This window comes from Notamacropus eugenii, chromosome 1, assembly GCF_028372415.1.
Source record: "Notamacropus eugenii isolate mMacEug1 chromosome 1, mMacEug1.pri_v2, whole genome shotgun sequence".
NCBI classification, from domain to species: Eukaryota; Metazoa; Chordata; class Mammalia; order Diprotodontia; family Macropodidae; genus Notamacropus; species Notamacropus eugenii.
Window position 1 is genome coordinate 57,979,913 of NC_092872.1, and position 14,183 is coordinate 57,994,095.

Consider the following 14,183-nt stretch of genomic DNA (forward strand, 5'->3'; position numbering starts at 1 on the left):
AAAGAATAAATCCAGCCCTCTTCCACATAACAGACTTCAAAAAGTTGAAGACAATAATCATGTGGTCCCTCACCTCAGGTTTCTCTTTTTCAGGCACAGACTCAAGACCCTCCACTATACTGACTACCCTTCTAAGAACACACACACACACACACACACACACACACACACACACACACACACACACACACACACACACACACACACACACACCCCATATTAATGAACTCTTAATTAAACCATGGTGAACAGAACCCCAGATAAAATCTGATAAGAACAAAGTATAGTAGATTACTTCTTTATTTTTTGAAGATATTGCTTTCTTAATGTATTCCAAGACAGCACTGACTTTTTTGGTTGCCACATTATTCTGACATACTTATACAGTCCACTAACACCTCCATAGTGTGTTTCAGAACACTAATCTTACCTCCCAAATCTTGTACCTGTGAATTTTTTTTTGTACCCAAGTATAAAACTTTATATTTATCCTTACTGGATCTCAACTTATTAGCTTTGCCCCAATATTTCAGTCTATCAAGATACTTTTGGATCTTCACTGTCATTTAGTATATTAGCTGTTTCTCCCAGCCTAGTGTTATCTGCAAATTTGATGAGCATGCTATCTATGCCTTTATCCAATTAAATTATTTTTAAATAGTCCAAAGACATTTAAATCCCTGGGACCCTCCACAGACAAACAAAATGAACAATTAACAATTACTCTTTGAGGCCCACAATCTAACCACTTCTGAATCTATTTGATTATGTTTTACTCTAATCCATATCTCTCCATCTTCTCCACAGGAATGATAAGAAATACTTTAATGAAAGTTTTGCTAAAATGTAGATAAACTAGCATTTTAAATTAGCATTCAGCACTCCTCACATCTATTTTAGGAATCTGGTCAAAAAAGGAAATGAGGTTAGTGTAGCATGATCTGTCCTTGACAAAAGCCATGTTGGCTCTTTGTTAATCACTAACTTCCCTATCACCAGGGATATGGGTATTTCTTGGAAATGAAAGTCCTCCACAGTTTGGCTCCAAATGACCTTTCCAAACTTGTTCATATGACAAACCTTCTAGTACTCTTCATTCCAGGCAAAGTGGAATTATTGTTCACCCAACTCTACATCTCATCTCCCACCTCCATGTCTGTCACAGGCTGTCCTTCAGGGTAGGAATGTACTTCCTCTACTCCAATTGGAATTCCTAGTTTCCTTCAAGGCTTGGCTTGGAGGTGGTCTTTTCTTTGATGACTTTGTTGATTCCTCCATTTATTAGTGCTCCCTCCTCCCAGCAAATCATACTGTCCTTACTTAACTGTTTATACATAAACATGTATTGTCTCTACCCTCTGTAAGTTCCCTAAAAACCTTATTTTTGGATTTGTATCCCCAGCCTAGCATAGTACATTACACTTAGTAGGTATTTAATAAATTGTCAAGTTGAACTGAATTGTTATCTTTCTTATTTTGTGGCCAAGCACTCATCACTGAAAATAAACTTGCTAAATCTAATAGCCTTTTCTCAACTTTGGTCCTTCTTGATTAACATGCAGCACTTGACATATCACTTTCTCCTCTTGATCTTGACACTGATCTCTCTTGGTTCTTTTTCTATCTGTCCACCTAATCCAACAGTCTCCTTTGCTTGCTCTTCTTTCATGTACCATTCACTAACAGTGCTCCTCACAAAGGAAAGCATCTCACCTCCTTCTGCTCTTCTGCAGAAGTAAAGAGTGTACGGCTAGGGAATACTGCAGATAATAAAATAATGATTTATTGCATTTGGTAAATTTTTTCTCTTCTTTATTTAAAAAAATTTGTTAGGAATGGCTCTCTCTGGGAGGGCAAAAGACAAAAGGGAAAATCTAAGTGATGTAAAAACAAAAGATCAAAAGCAAACCATTTTTTAAAAGTTGTCTTTTTTTTTAAGTAGTGAAATGTTGGGGGTTGTAACCAAGTTACAATTCCACTGACACTTTTTTCTGTCTGCCTTAAGAATATTCTTTGAAGGCAGGGCAAGCTGCAATTCCAGATACCACATTTTCCACAATTTCATAACATTCCAAAACATATGGCTTAGAAATTGTACACTTGAAAAGGTACTGAAGTCACTTTCCTCCAAGATGCAATTGGCTTAGGTCACTGACAACATTTTGTGATCACCTAAGCATACAAGATACAAGAGAGCTCCTGCCTCTCTCTGGTGATTGGCTAGTGGACCACTATGGTGGGCAATTCAGAAGCAGGGGAGCTCTATTTAGCTCCATTAGTGTATGGAGTCCTTGGATCATATCCTCTCCCTGCTATATTAACTGCTGGATGATCTACAAATGTCCCCCTTCACTCCGCTATCAGATCTAAACTATCAAAGGAGCTAGACTGAGTGAGGCCCAGGCCAGAAATAACATATATAGAATTCTCCACAAATAATCTTTTCTTTAATATTCTTTCCACTTACTCGCATTTACTGATTCATCTAAATATAATACTTCTATAATACCCGCTCCCCATCCCCTTCCTCATTTGTAGACTTGTATTTGTGACCCCCAAATAAATAAGATTCCCTCCCATATTCCTCCCTCTTTCTTCCCTAGAGTATTCCTAAAACCTTCATTTTCCTTTATTTTAAGATCATTGAAACATACTAAAATTACCACAAGCCCCTCCTCTGTCTTAATTTTCTAACCACTGATGCCATTAAAATTCAGAGATTACTTATATCACCTCCACATTAGAACACAAACATTTCACCTTATAAAGTCTCCTCCAAATGCTCATTTATACCTTATCATTTTATGTTTATGCTTCTCTTTACTCCTGTTTTTGTATTTCAAAGCTTCTGCTAAGCTCAAGATCTTTTCATCAATGATGCCTGTAAGACCTAAAGATCCATTTCCCCTCCTACAATATTAATATTCAGCTTTGCTGGACACATTAATAGTTGCAAGCCTTTATCTTTTATGTTTTGGCTATTATATTTCTAGCTCTCCACTCTCACATTAGTAGCTGCTAAAAATCTTGTGTGAGCCTCTCTAGTTTCTTTTTTCTGAATTCAATGTTTCTGGTTGGGTGTAGTATTTTTTATTTGACCTGGCAGCTCTGGATTTTGGTCAAGATGGTTCCCAGAAGTTTTTCATTTGGGGGTTTCTTTCACAAAGTGACTATTTTTACTTTGCTATCCGGTTCCAATAGGTCTGAGTATTTTTATGATTTCTTGAAAAATGATATCTAGGCTTTTTTTTGGTGATGGCTTTCACCTAGTTCAATGATTCTTAAATTATCTCTCTCCTTGATATGTTTTCTAGTCAACTGTATTTTGCTACAAGATACCTTATGTTTTTTTCAATATTTTTCTCCCATTGCTTTTAATTATTTTATTAACTAGTAGTCAATCTTTTTATTTTATTTTTATTTTTTCAATTACATGTAAACAAAAAATTTTAACATTTGCTTTTCAAAAAAAAATTTGAGTTCCTGCTATGGTCACGGCATAGCACATCGAGAGGAACAAGTCTTATGCCTGACCAGCAGGCTGCTCATCCTCCTGTGGAGCTTGCGAGTAAAAGAATGAGGCGGGAGAGCAGGTCATGAAGCAACTCTGATTTATTCAAGCAAGCACTCTGATTATATAGTCTCTGCCAGCCAGCCCAATGAACCATGGTAACACACACAAACAAACCTGAAACTATAGTAATGAACACAAGCTGGAACTATAGTAACAAACACAAACCAGGGGTGGGGCCAACCCTTCCAGCACCATCTTGTTCACCCTTCCCTGCACCAGACTCAGTTTACCTGATGTCCATCAGTGTGGCGTCCCAGATGGTGTGGCGGTCAGCGCCCCTTACAAGTTCCCACATTCTCTCTCTCCCTTGAGAAGGCAAGCAATTTGATATAGATTATACCTGTGAAGTCATGTAAAATATTAGCCCTGTTGCAAAAGAAAACACAGCTCCCCACTCCCCACAAAAAAAGGAATAAAAAAGTGAAAAAAGTATACTTCAATCTGCATTTAGACTTCACCAGTTCTTTCTCTGGAGGTGGATAGCATTTTTCATTGTAAGTCCTTTAGAATTGTCTTGGATCAGTGTACTGATCAGAATAGCTAAGTCAATCACAGTCATTTATCATCATACAATACTACTATTGCTATGTGCAAAGTTCTGGTTCTGCTCATTTCACTTTGTACTAGTTCATGTAAGTCTTCCATGTTTTTCTAAAAGCATTCTGCTTATCATTTCTTGTAACACAAGAGCATTCCATTACAATTATATACCACAATTTGTTTAGCCACTCCCTAATTGATAGGCATCTCCTCAATTTCTAATTCTTTGCCACCACAAAAAGAGCTGTTATAAATAATTTTGCACGTACAGGTCCTTTTTCTTTGAACATTTTGAGATACAGACCTAGTAGTGGTATTGGTGGGTCAAAGGGCATGCAGTTTTATAGCCCTTTGGGTGTAGTTCCAAATTGTTTTGCACAATGGTTGGTGTTTCACAGATAACACACAGGAGGCACTGGAGCTTCCAGTCTCCAGCCTCTAACAGGTTCATTCTTGATCTGATCAGACAAGCAGACACCTTCGAAGGGGTTAATAATCAGTTTTATTCTAGTCTAGTCTTCTCAGGAGAGTTGCTGATAATGGGAGCACTAACTCCTACAGCATTCCCTAATCACCCTTCTCACAGTGGGAGGTGAGAAGGGGGGGCCAACTACCCCTGTCTTGATGGGGTCGAGACAGACACAGCATGTGCATTCCCCTAAATCCCCTCAAATCTTGGCTGCAGATGCTCAAGGCACATACACATTCCCTTATGAGTTCCCCGTGGTTTCCCCCCTCTCATTGACCTGTGTAAACTTGCTTTATAGGGCAACAAAGAAGGCATCTCGCCAACAATGACCTCACAGGTTAACTTTAGCAATATTGTCATTCTGCACAAGTGTAGTAAATACCAATTATGTCACCTCATATCTTACAGCACAGACTCAACAGGACTGTCTATCACGATGATTCTAGGAATTTCTATCTAGAAACCTTGAGACTATTCTGGGGGTTATTATCTAACACCTGGAAACCAGACATTGCCATGGCCATGGGTCCTGAGAAACTAACTCTAAGGATAGCAAAATCCTCCTTACTTACAGTTGGAACAATTAATTCACATCTCTACCAATAGTGCATCAGTGTCCCAATTTTTCCACATCCTCTCCCACATCTGACATTTTTGTTTTCTATCATATTAGCCAATCTGATAGGTGTTAAGGTGGTATCGGTTATTTTAATTTTAATTTTTCTAAGCAGTAATGATTCAGAGTATTTTTTCATATGACCATAGATAGCTTTGATTCTGAAAAGTGCCTGTTCATAGCCTTTGACAATTTAGATTTTATAATTTCTGACTGGCTTATTTTAACTTTCAAGGAGTCTGTTGCTTGGGTAAGGTTTTGTACTGCTTGTGCCAAGATGTTAATTCTCTTTTCTTTTTCAATTCTTTGTTCTATCAATCTCATTTCATTAATAATAATTTTTAACTAAATCTTTTTTGTTTAGGTTAGGAATCATAGTTTACCTTTTGTCCAAGCTACAGTTTTGTTTTTTTTTCTTTTTTCCTGAGGTTTTGCTTGTTGGTGTTTTATTCTCCTCTTCCAGGTTTTTGTCTTGGGCATCTCTGGTAACACGGTAGCTCTTTACCTTTTCTTTGTTTATTTACTCTTCCAGCCTTAGGGCATTGTTTCAGGACCAGGTTCTGTGCACAGGTCTTATAACCACGATACGTAAATAACTGATTCAAATATATGTGGAACCATATGGCCTTGGATGATCCTGGATCCTGTTGCTATATTCTTCAGGTACTGAACCCTTTTTTGAAGGATTCCACTTAAGTCAAGAAGCTGTAGACTCTCAGCAAGCTCTACGTTGGATCAAGGCATGGCCTGATCACTGTCCCCCTAGCCAGGGGTGGAGAAGTCACATGTGACCTTCGAGGTCCTGGGTATCTGACTGAGTCCAAGTTTTACAGAACAAATGCTTTTATTAAGGGGCCCTCAAAGGACCACACTTGAGGACTTAGAGGGCCCCATGTGACCTCAAGGTTACAGGTTCCTCACCCCTGTCCTAGGCTTTTCCAGGTCCAGAAAGCCTCAAACACAAAGCAATACAGCTGAGGGTAGTGCTCTAGTAAACAATAGGAGACCCTATCCCCCATCACCTACCCCCCATCAGGTAAATAAAAGGCACATCAGGTTCAGAGCTATTCCATTGCTGGTCTAACCCTGTTCTTGGCCCAGGTTTAAGTTCCCCGATTCATTCTAGATGTACCACTTATTTAACTCTGTTCTCAAACCAGGGTTCAGCCCCAGGGTTAATTCTGCAATACTGGTCATTCTGGGAGGTCCCATAATGTTGATCAGGTCGCTGGCTGAGTCTATAATCCTGGACCACACTTTTCCACAGTTCCTGTCCTGGTCACTTGACTATGGGTCAAATTTGGGATCTTGGACTAGAAAGATTCCCCACTTTGGTTTTTCCTTAGATTTCCTAATCGTTACTTGGTCTGACAGTTTTTGCAGGAGTAGCAGTGGGGTAAGTAGGACTATAATACTTCTCATACACTGGAAGCTTAATTGACTATTTAAATACATTTTAATTCATCCCTAAAATATTAATTTTCATTCACATTTTTGAAAATTCCATAGATACCCATAAGACCATAAACATTATCTGAGCATATATCTAGTACTAGAAGCAAATGCTAGAAGACATGAGAAGCAATCTAATTCAACCACTTCTATTTTACAGAAAACAGAAGACCAAGAATAGTACTGAAGGTAAAATTTGAATGCAGGTTTTCTGACTACAAATCTAATGTTCTTTCTACAATACCATGTTCCATCAAGGAAGTTCAAAAGTAAGAAGAAAGTCAGAGTAACAGAAATCATTTTCTAAAACAAAATGTTAAAATAGTAGTTTTATTAGTTTTATTTATGTAATATGAAAAGTACATAAAATATAAATTAAAGATCACGTTATTGAATAACTCCATTTTTAAAATCAAAGTACAACACAGAGAAGAATTAAATGGGCTTAGGAACATGTACCTACTGGAAAATGGCCAACTCTCATAAATATACTGATAACCAGATAATATACTTATATAATGTAAATATATGATATATATAAATATAGTGAGAAGCAGAATTGTTCCATAAATACAAAAATTCCCAAATGGAACAGTTTTGTGCCATTCTATATACCACAAAAGGTTAAGAAATTTATCAAAAAGATGAAGAAACGTGGATTTGGGAATTTGAATGATTTAATCCTCACTGAAAATCTAGGAGTTTTGGCTACTCGTAGCTAGGGCATCCTAGAACAATAAAAATAACAGTACTACTTGAATTATTTAACTTTTCCACACCGTACTAATCAAACTATCAAATGGTTATTTTATAAAGTTAGAAAAAAAGAATAACAAAAAGGCCAACAATACTAATAAATAATAATGAAATTATGAAAAAAGTAGAAGACATATACTATAAAACAGTAGTCATTAAAACTATCTGATACCAGTTTAAAAACAGAGAGGTAGACTTGTGGAACAAATTAGATATGCAACATATAGAAGTAAAAAAACACAGTAGCTAAACTGAAAAGTAATTAGGCAGCAACTAGATTTAGATCAGCACCTCACCAACACACCACAATAAGCTCCAAATCGATATAGAACCTAGATATGAAACATCATAAACAAATTAGAGGCGCACAGAAGGATACCTTTAACAACTATGGATAAAGAATTCTTGACCAAATGGGAAAGGATCACAGGAGATAAGGTGGAAAATGTGTGTTACATAAAATTTTAAAGCTTTCGCACAAACTCAATGCAGGTAAAAATCAGAAGGGAAATAGTGAAGTGGGGGGGAGGGGGAATCTTTGCAATAAGTTTCTCTGATAAAGGTTTTAAATGCAAGCTATATAAACAATTAAAATATATAAAAACAAGAGCCATTTCCCTAAAGAAAAACGGCCAGAAGACATGACCAGGTAATCCTCAAAGAAATCCAAGCTATCAACAGTCCTATAAAAAATATTCCTAATCAGTAATAGAGAAATGAAAATCAAAACACATTTGAGGTTCCTCATCACATTTATCATTAAAATATTAATTATTACTATTAAAAGAAAAATATATATAGATATATTATATTCTGTATTATATAATATTTCACATGTTATATAAATAATAAATAATCAGGACAATAAAGACAATTTTTAAAAAAGACAAGGCCAAGTGTTCAAAGGGCTTTAGGAAAAAAAGCATACTAACGTATTATTGATATTGCTACGATTATGTCCAGTCTTTCTGAAAAAACAATTTGTAACCATGCCCCCAAAAGTCACTAAACTATGGGTCCTTTGGCCCAGTGATACCACTAGGGAGTTTCTGTGTCAAATATGCCAAGACTGAGTAACAGGACTTATGTACAAAAATATCTATAGCAGCTCCTTTTGTAGTATCAAAGAACCGGAAATTAAGAGGCTGCCCACCTACTGGAGAATGGCTAAACAATTAGAGTATACAAATGTTGAGTATTTCACCATTAGAAATGATCCAAGTAAAAGATTCAGAGAATCCTGAGATCTGAATGAAATGACGCAGAGTGAAGTGAGCAGAACAGATAAGAAACATGAGTGGGGGAAAATTCTCGAAAGACTTAAGAACCCAAAGACCACTCCCTTTTCCAGCACAATATGGAAGTGCGATGTACAGAACTCCTGGTGCTCAAGGTACCCAACCATTTTCAGAGAGCCACTGCCAAAATTTTGTCTTGACTACGCATGCCAGAGACGGCAGAATGTCAAGTTTCCACAGAAGCTGTTATTATCTGATGAAGTCACTGAGAATAAGTCAGATAACAAGGCTAGCAGACTACAGGGGGGCTCCACCAAACAGGAGACTGACAGAAAGTTCTTGATAAAGGGACCAAATCTAAAGCTCTCTTGAACTAGTCAGGAAAAATGACCTACAGTTACCTGGAGAAGGCTTTTCTTCACTGCACTTGCTTAATGACACCCCACATAAAATTATCCCTCCACTCTCTGATCATGGGTCCTATGTTAAACATGTTTGTGAGGGGGAATCACACCAGGCGTGATTACTTAATGGGCATGTAGGTGACTTCATTAGGTGACCTAATGGAGAACAGACCAGTCCATCTCCTGGTGGAAGACTGTCTTGAACTAACAGCATATAGCTCATCTCGCTTCTGTATCCAGCGCTGCCACCTCCTCAAGAGGGTGGGGGGCCGCTATGGCCAACGTGTTCAATTCCTCTGAGCTCTGCTGTGATAAATTTTCCTTGATACCTCATTAGTGTCAACCACGTTTCTACCAATGCACAAGAGGGTTTTTTGTTGTTTTCCTATCAATGGAAGAAGCAAAAGAAGGGAGTGGGAGGGAGAAAGAAAATCGCTATTGGGGTTGTCAAAAGAAAAAGGTCACTGAACTATTGTTAAATACAAAAGAGACAGAAAGGAAGCCAGCGGTTAAAAAAAAAAAAAAGCAGGACATAAAATTATGTTGAATGTATTAAATACATACTAGGTAACACATATGGAAATGTTATTTGGTGTTCAAACGCAGAATTTAACTTTTTTAATATGGATAGATATGAAAAAGATTATCAAAGGTATGCTCGGTATCAAATATGCTCCAAGTATGATTTCACGACACATTAAAGAAAACGTCAAAATCTTCCACACTCACGACCAAATCATGTAAAGCAAGAGGATAAATCGCATATTCAAAGTTCTTTAAAGGAGTAAACGTTGTAACGTTTATTGCGCATGTCAGTAAAGTTGTTTTAACCTGTCCCAGTTAATTCACACACAGCGGTACCACTGTGGCATTGCCCAGGCACCCTGCCGCCAACGCTGCAAGAGTCAATGATCTGCCTCCCCCCTCAAGGAGACAATTATCAATGACCTAACTGATCGATGACTGCCTCAGCCTCCTAACGGTGCTTGCCATCTCCACGCCCCTCTGCCAAAGGATTCTTCACGACAAGCTAATAATATGCGTAATTTCGTGGTTCTGCTCCAAACTTTTCAACGGCTCCCTAAGGCCCACGAGGTGGCTTTCGAGGCTCTCCACGCTGCGACCCTCAGGATGCAGACCCTTCTATCTCCCTCTATCTCCCCCCCCACGTCTTGTCTGAGGGTCACGGCTCGTGCCACTTTCCACGCACTCTTCCTACACGCACACGATCCCATCACACCGCCAGCGTCCTCCAGGCTAGGCTTCCAAGCAGGGCGGGCTTCCTCCGCCATCCCCCACAGACGGCGCTGAACAAACGTCCGCTATCTGAAGTACCCAACATTTTTTTGGGGCGCCCACTAATCGATAATCCGGCCGAACCCCAAGACCGAACACAACTTAAGGAAGTGAAAATGAAAACATTTCAATTATCGTCACAGCCCCAGGCCGGCCCGCTTCGGAAATCCCACGTGGGCAGCCTCCGCGCCGGGGCTCGAGCTCCGAGCCGGCCCGACTCCCCCGGCGGCGGTTAGCGCCTCACGTCTTCCTCCCGAGCGGCCCGAGGAACATGCGGGTGTTGCTGCCCCCATGCCGGCTCCTTACCTCCCGCGAAAGTCCGCAGCCCCGGCTCCCGCGGCCCGAGCAGAGGCCGTAGGTGTCGGCCCCCGAGCAGCAACAGCGCGCGAAGCTCCCGCGCCATGTCTTACTCCCGGGAATAAGCTTCACCGCGGCGTACCAAGGTAGGGGTGAGGGGGCGGAACCGAGCGGCGTCGGTGAGAGAGAGGCAGACTGAGAGCGAGGCAGCAACCGGGGCCTTCGCGAAGCGTGCGGCGGGGGCCGTTGACGTCACCTGCCGCGCGACCAAGCTGTCCACGCTATTTGCCTGCGCCCTCCATCCGGCTCTGGGTCCTCTGCTTCTCAAGTGACCCTCACAGACTTTCCTACCGACCCACCGGCAGCCTTGGCTTCCGATCCTGAAGCAGAGAGGGAGAAGAAAGAAAAAAAGCGCCCTTGAGGGGAGATTGGAATGCGGGCATACCTACTCCCTCGCCGGTCAGGCTTAGGCGAAGACACGACTACCGCAGTGTGATCCCGGAAGGGGACCTCGTTGACCTTCGGTCTTGTCGTCAAGGGCAACGCTCCGCTTGCCTCCCCAGGCACCTCGTGGGGTGGGAAAAAGGGGATTATAAAGTGTGACCTGTGACCTGTGACGCGCTAAAATAGAGTAGGGAGAAAGAGGCCCGTCCGTTTGATCGTGTCGAAGTCGCGAGTGTACGAAACGTGTGCAAATCCCGTCCTATTTCCCCATCTGTAAAAAGAAGGGTTTGGATCACCTGCTTTCGCTGCTGCTTGCTGCTGCTGCTGCTGCTGGTGATGATGATGATGGTAGTGGTGATGATGATGGTGGTGATGAAGATGATGATGGTGGTGATGATGATGGTGCTACTTCTGTGATCCTTAGGTAGCGCGTTAAAATTGGCCAAGTTCTGGGTTATCTCGAAGTTCTGAGGACTCTCCCATCACCCCCGTTCGGAGAGGAGCTCCCCAAACCCAAGCTAGAAGAGAGGTCTCCTAGCCCGGTCCCTGCCTGCTCAAGAACCCTTCTCCAGTAACCTCCGCCAGCGCTCCTCTGCCCTCGGTTTCCAGACGGGAGGGGGCATGGAAGCACCCCCCTCCCCAGGGCAGTCCTCTCCTCTGTTCCATGGCTCTGAGCCTCTCTGCGGCTTCCCCTTGCTCCAAGTTCCACCCTCTGGAGTCCAACAGAACCATCCACCTTCTCCAGAAAGCCCTTTGGATGCTTGACAACAATCAGCCTGTTTCCCCTAAGCCAGACCCATGTCGCTTGGTACCTTTGCTCCCACGTCACCCAGCGCTTTCACCGTTCTAGTCCCTCTCCTCCCCAAGCTTTCTAGCTTACAGATGCCTTTCCTAGAATGCGATGCCTAGAGCTCTAGTAGAACACTCCAACAGGAATCATCATCTCCTGGATGCTTACACTGTAGAGGATGGTAGGCTAGAGAGACAAAAATGAAATAGACTGCAAGGAACTTAAATTCTATCAGAGGGAGAGAAGGTTCATATATAAATATGGCCAAAAAATACAAATTAATTTGGAAGAGAAAGCACCATTTGTTGAGAGATCAGAAAAGGTTTCATGTACTTGAGCTAAGCTTTGAAAGATATTGAATGCAAAACAAAACAGTTCTTAGGTTTCATCTCATGTCCATCAAATTAGAAAGGAGAAAACCTAAGACTAATCAGTATTGGATTTTAGAAAGACAAACGTGTTTATGCATGATTGGTGGAGCTGTAAATTACTTCAGTCATTCTGGAAAGTAATTTGAAAATATGCAAATAAAATTACTAAAATATCCATAACCTTTCAGCCAGAGATTCCGTTGTCAGGCATGCACTCCATCCAGAAGAAGGCCACTGACAGAAAGGTTATTAAAAAAAAAAAATATATATATATATATATATGCATATATATATATATCAACATTTTTGGAATAGCAAAGAATAGTAAAGATAATAGATGCCTATTCACAAAGGAATGGTTAAACAAAATGTCATACATTCATCAAGTGCATTGGTTCTCATTTAGTGGTTGAATACTCCAAGGGATTTGAGGTGATAATCTAAGGGATTTGTGGTAAAATTTCTTTAATGATTTCTTAAGCAGTAAATAAATGCCAAATTATATTACAAATATATTTTTCCTCTGTGACAAGCAAGTGCATTATGAAAACATTTTAAGTTTATATCTGCAATAATTCCAAACCATGATGATCATGTGCACAATGATTTTGCTATACCTGCAAATATTGCTTAAACCTGACTACTTCTGATATGGAAAAATCACTTCTTCATGTGAGACAAGTAAAGGAGAATATAATGTAGAAAGATATCTGAGTAATATAGATGGGGAAGAGGGGAGAAGAGGGAGCTTTCTGTGAATGATCTCAATAATTTCAGTGTAGTGTAAAACAATGTCCTCAGTTGAGAGGTTGGGGGAAAGGAGTACCATGGAAGGTTTGAAAAGGGGTGATCTAATTTTTATCCTGTTATAATTTGCAACATACTACATTCAAGGGAATCTATAATATAATTCAAATTAATATAACCAAAATATGGACCAATAGAAGAGCTTAGGAAGCATCCCTGTATGGGGACAAAATCCTTCCCATAGATTTGATAGATTCTATAAATTTACAAACATTTAAATCCTCACAAATAATCTTACATGAAATTGACTCCTTTAAGTTGGCTATGCTTAAGATGTTAAGTCTGACAACATGTTGATACAGAGTTTCACAAATTTACTACGTTAAATTCAAAAGAACTTTTTACTGCACATTTAATAAGATTGATTTGGGAGTTCCTAATCTTAGAAACTACTTTTTTGGACCACCAACCTCCTCACCCCCTCTCCCTATATATGCATATGCACACAGTGTCAAAGGGGGCTAGAGAATTTTTAATAGCTCTCTTGGACTTTGCACCTTTTGTTTTAAAAAATGCATTTTGAACTTTACATTCTGAACTAGGCACGTAAAAGTAGGCAAAAAAACTTTCACACAAATGTTGATACTGACATGTACACAAATACAGATTTAATGCTTGAAAAATTAATTTGCTAATTTCTTGGATCTGTGCTAGGTCTTAAAGCTGCCTCTGCTCACTGCCTTATCTTACTAAAAAATGGGGTAAAGTTATTATTTCTAAATTCATATCCTGGCTTACCAGCCCAGAGACTACTCTGCATTTTGCAGAGTAGATGGCTAACGTAGCTGATGCTGTAACTCAGCTATTCTCAAGATAATTTTGTGCTTGTCCCTCAGGCAGTCTCTACCCACTTGGAACACATGAATAGGCTCCAGCAACAGCTATGTTGGCAACAGGGTTATCTTGCTCTGTTATTAATTTTCCCCATTTATTTAATTTTCATTAAATATTTCTCAATTACAGGTAAAAAGAATTTTTAATATTTTTAAACATTTTGAATCCTAAATTCTCTCCCTCCCTCCCTTCCCTCTTCCTTGAGAAAGCAAGAACTTTTATATAAATTACACATGTGAAGTCATGCTAAGCATATTTCCATATTAACCCAGCTGCAAAAGAAAGCTCAGACCCT

General features: G+C 39.9%; 1 protein-coding gene across 2 annotated transcripts in view; it reads right to left on the minus strand.

Annotated features, from left to right (window-relative positions):
* The window catches only part of TRAP1 (TNF receptor associated protein 1), an 84,329-nt gene extending 73,398 nt beyond the window's left edge, over positions 1-10,931 (minus strand). The window contains exon 1 of one of the 2 annotated variants that reach the window (XM_072603235.1): positions 10,652-10,931. In XM_072603235.1, coding sequence (XP_072459336.1) covers positions 10,652-10,748 — 97 coding nt within the window. In that variant the 5' untranslated portion in view covers positions 10,749-10,931. Of the gene's footprint in view, positions 1-3,804; positions 3,883-10,651 lie in introns of those variants that run through there. The other variant, XM_072603241.1, reaches the window with a different exon arrangement.
* Between the last annotated feature and the right edge of the window lie 3,252 nt (positions 10,932-14,183).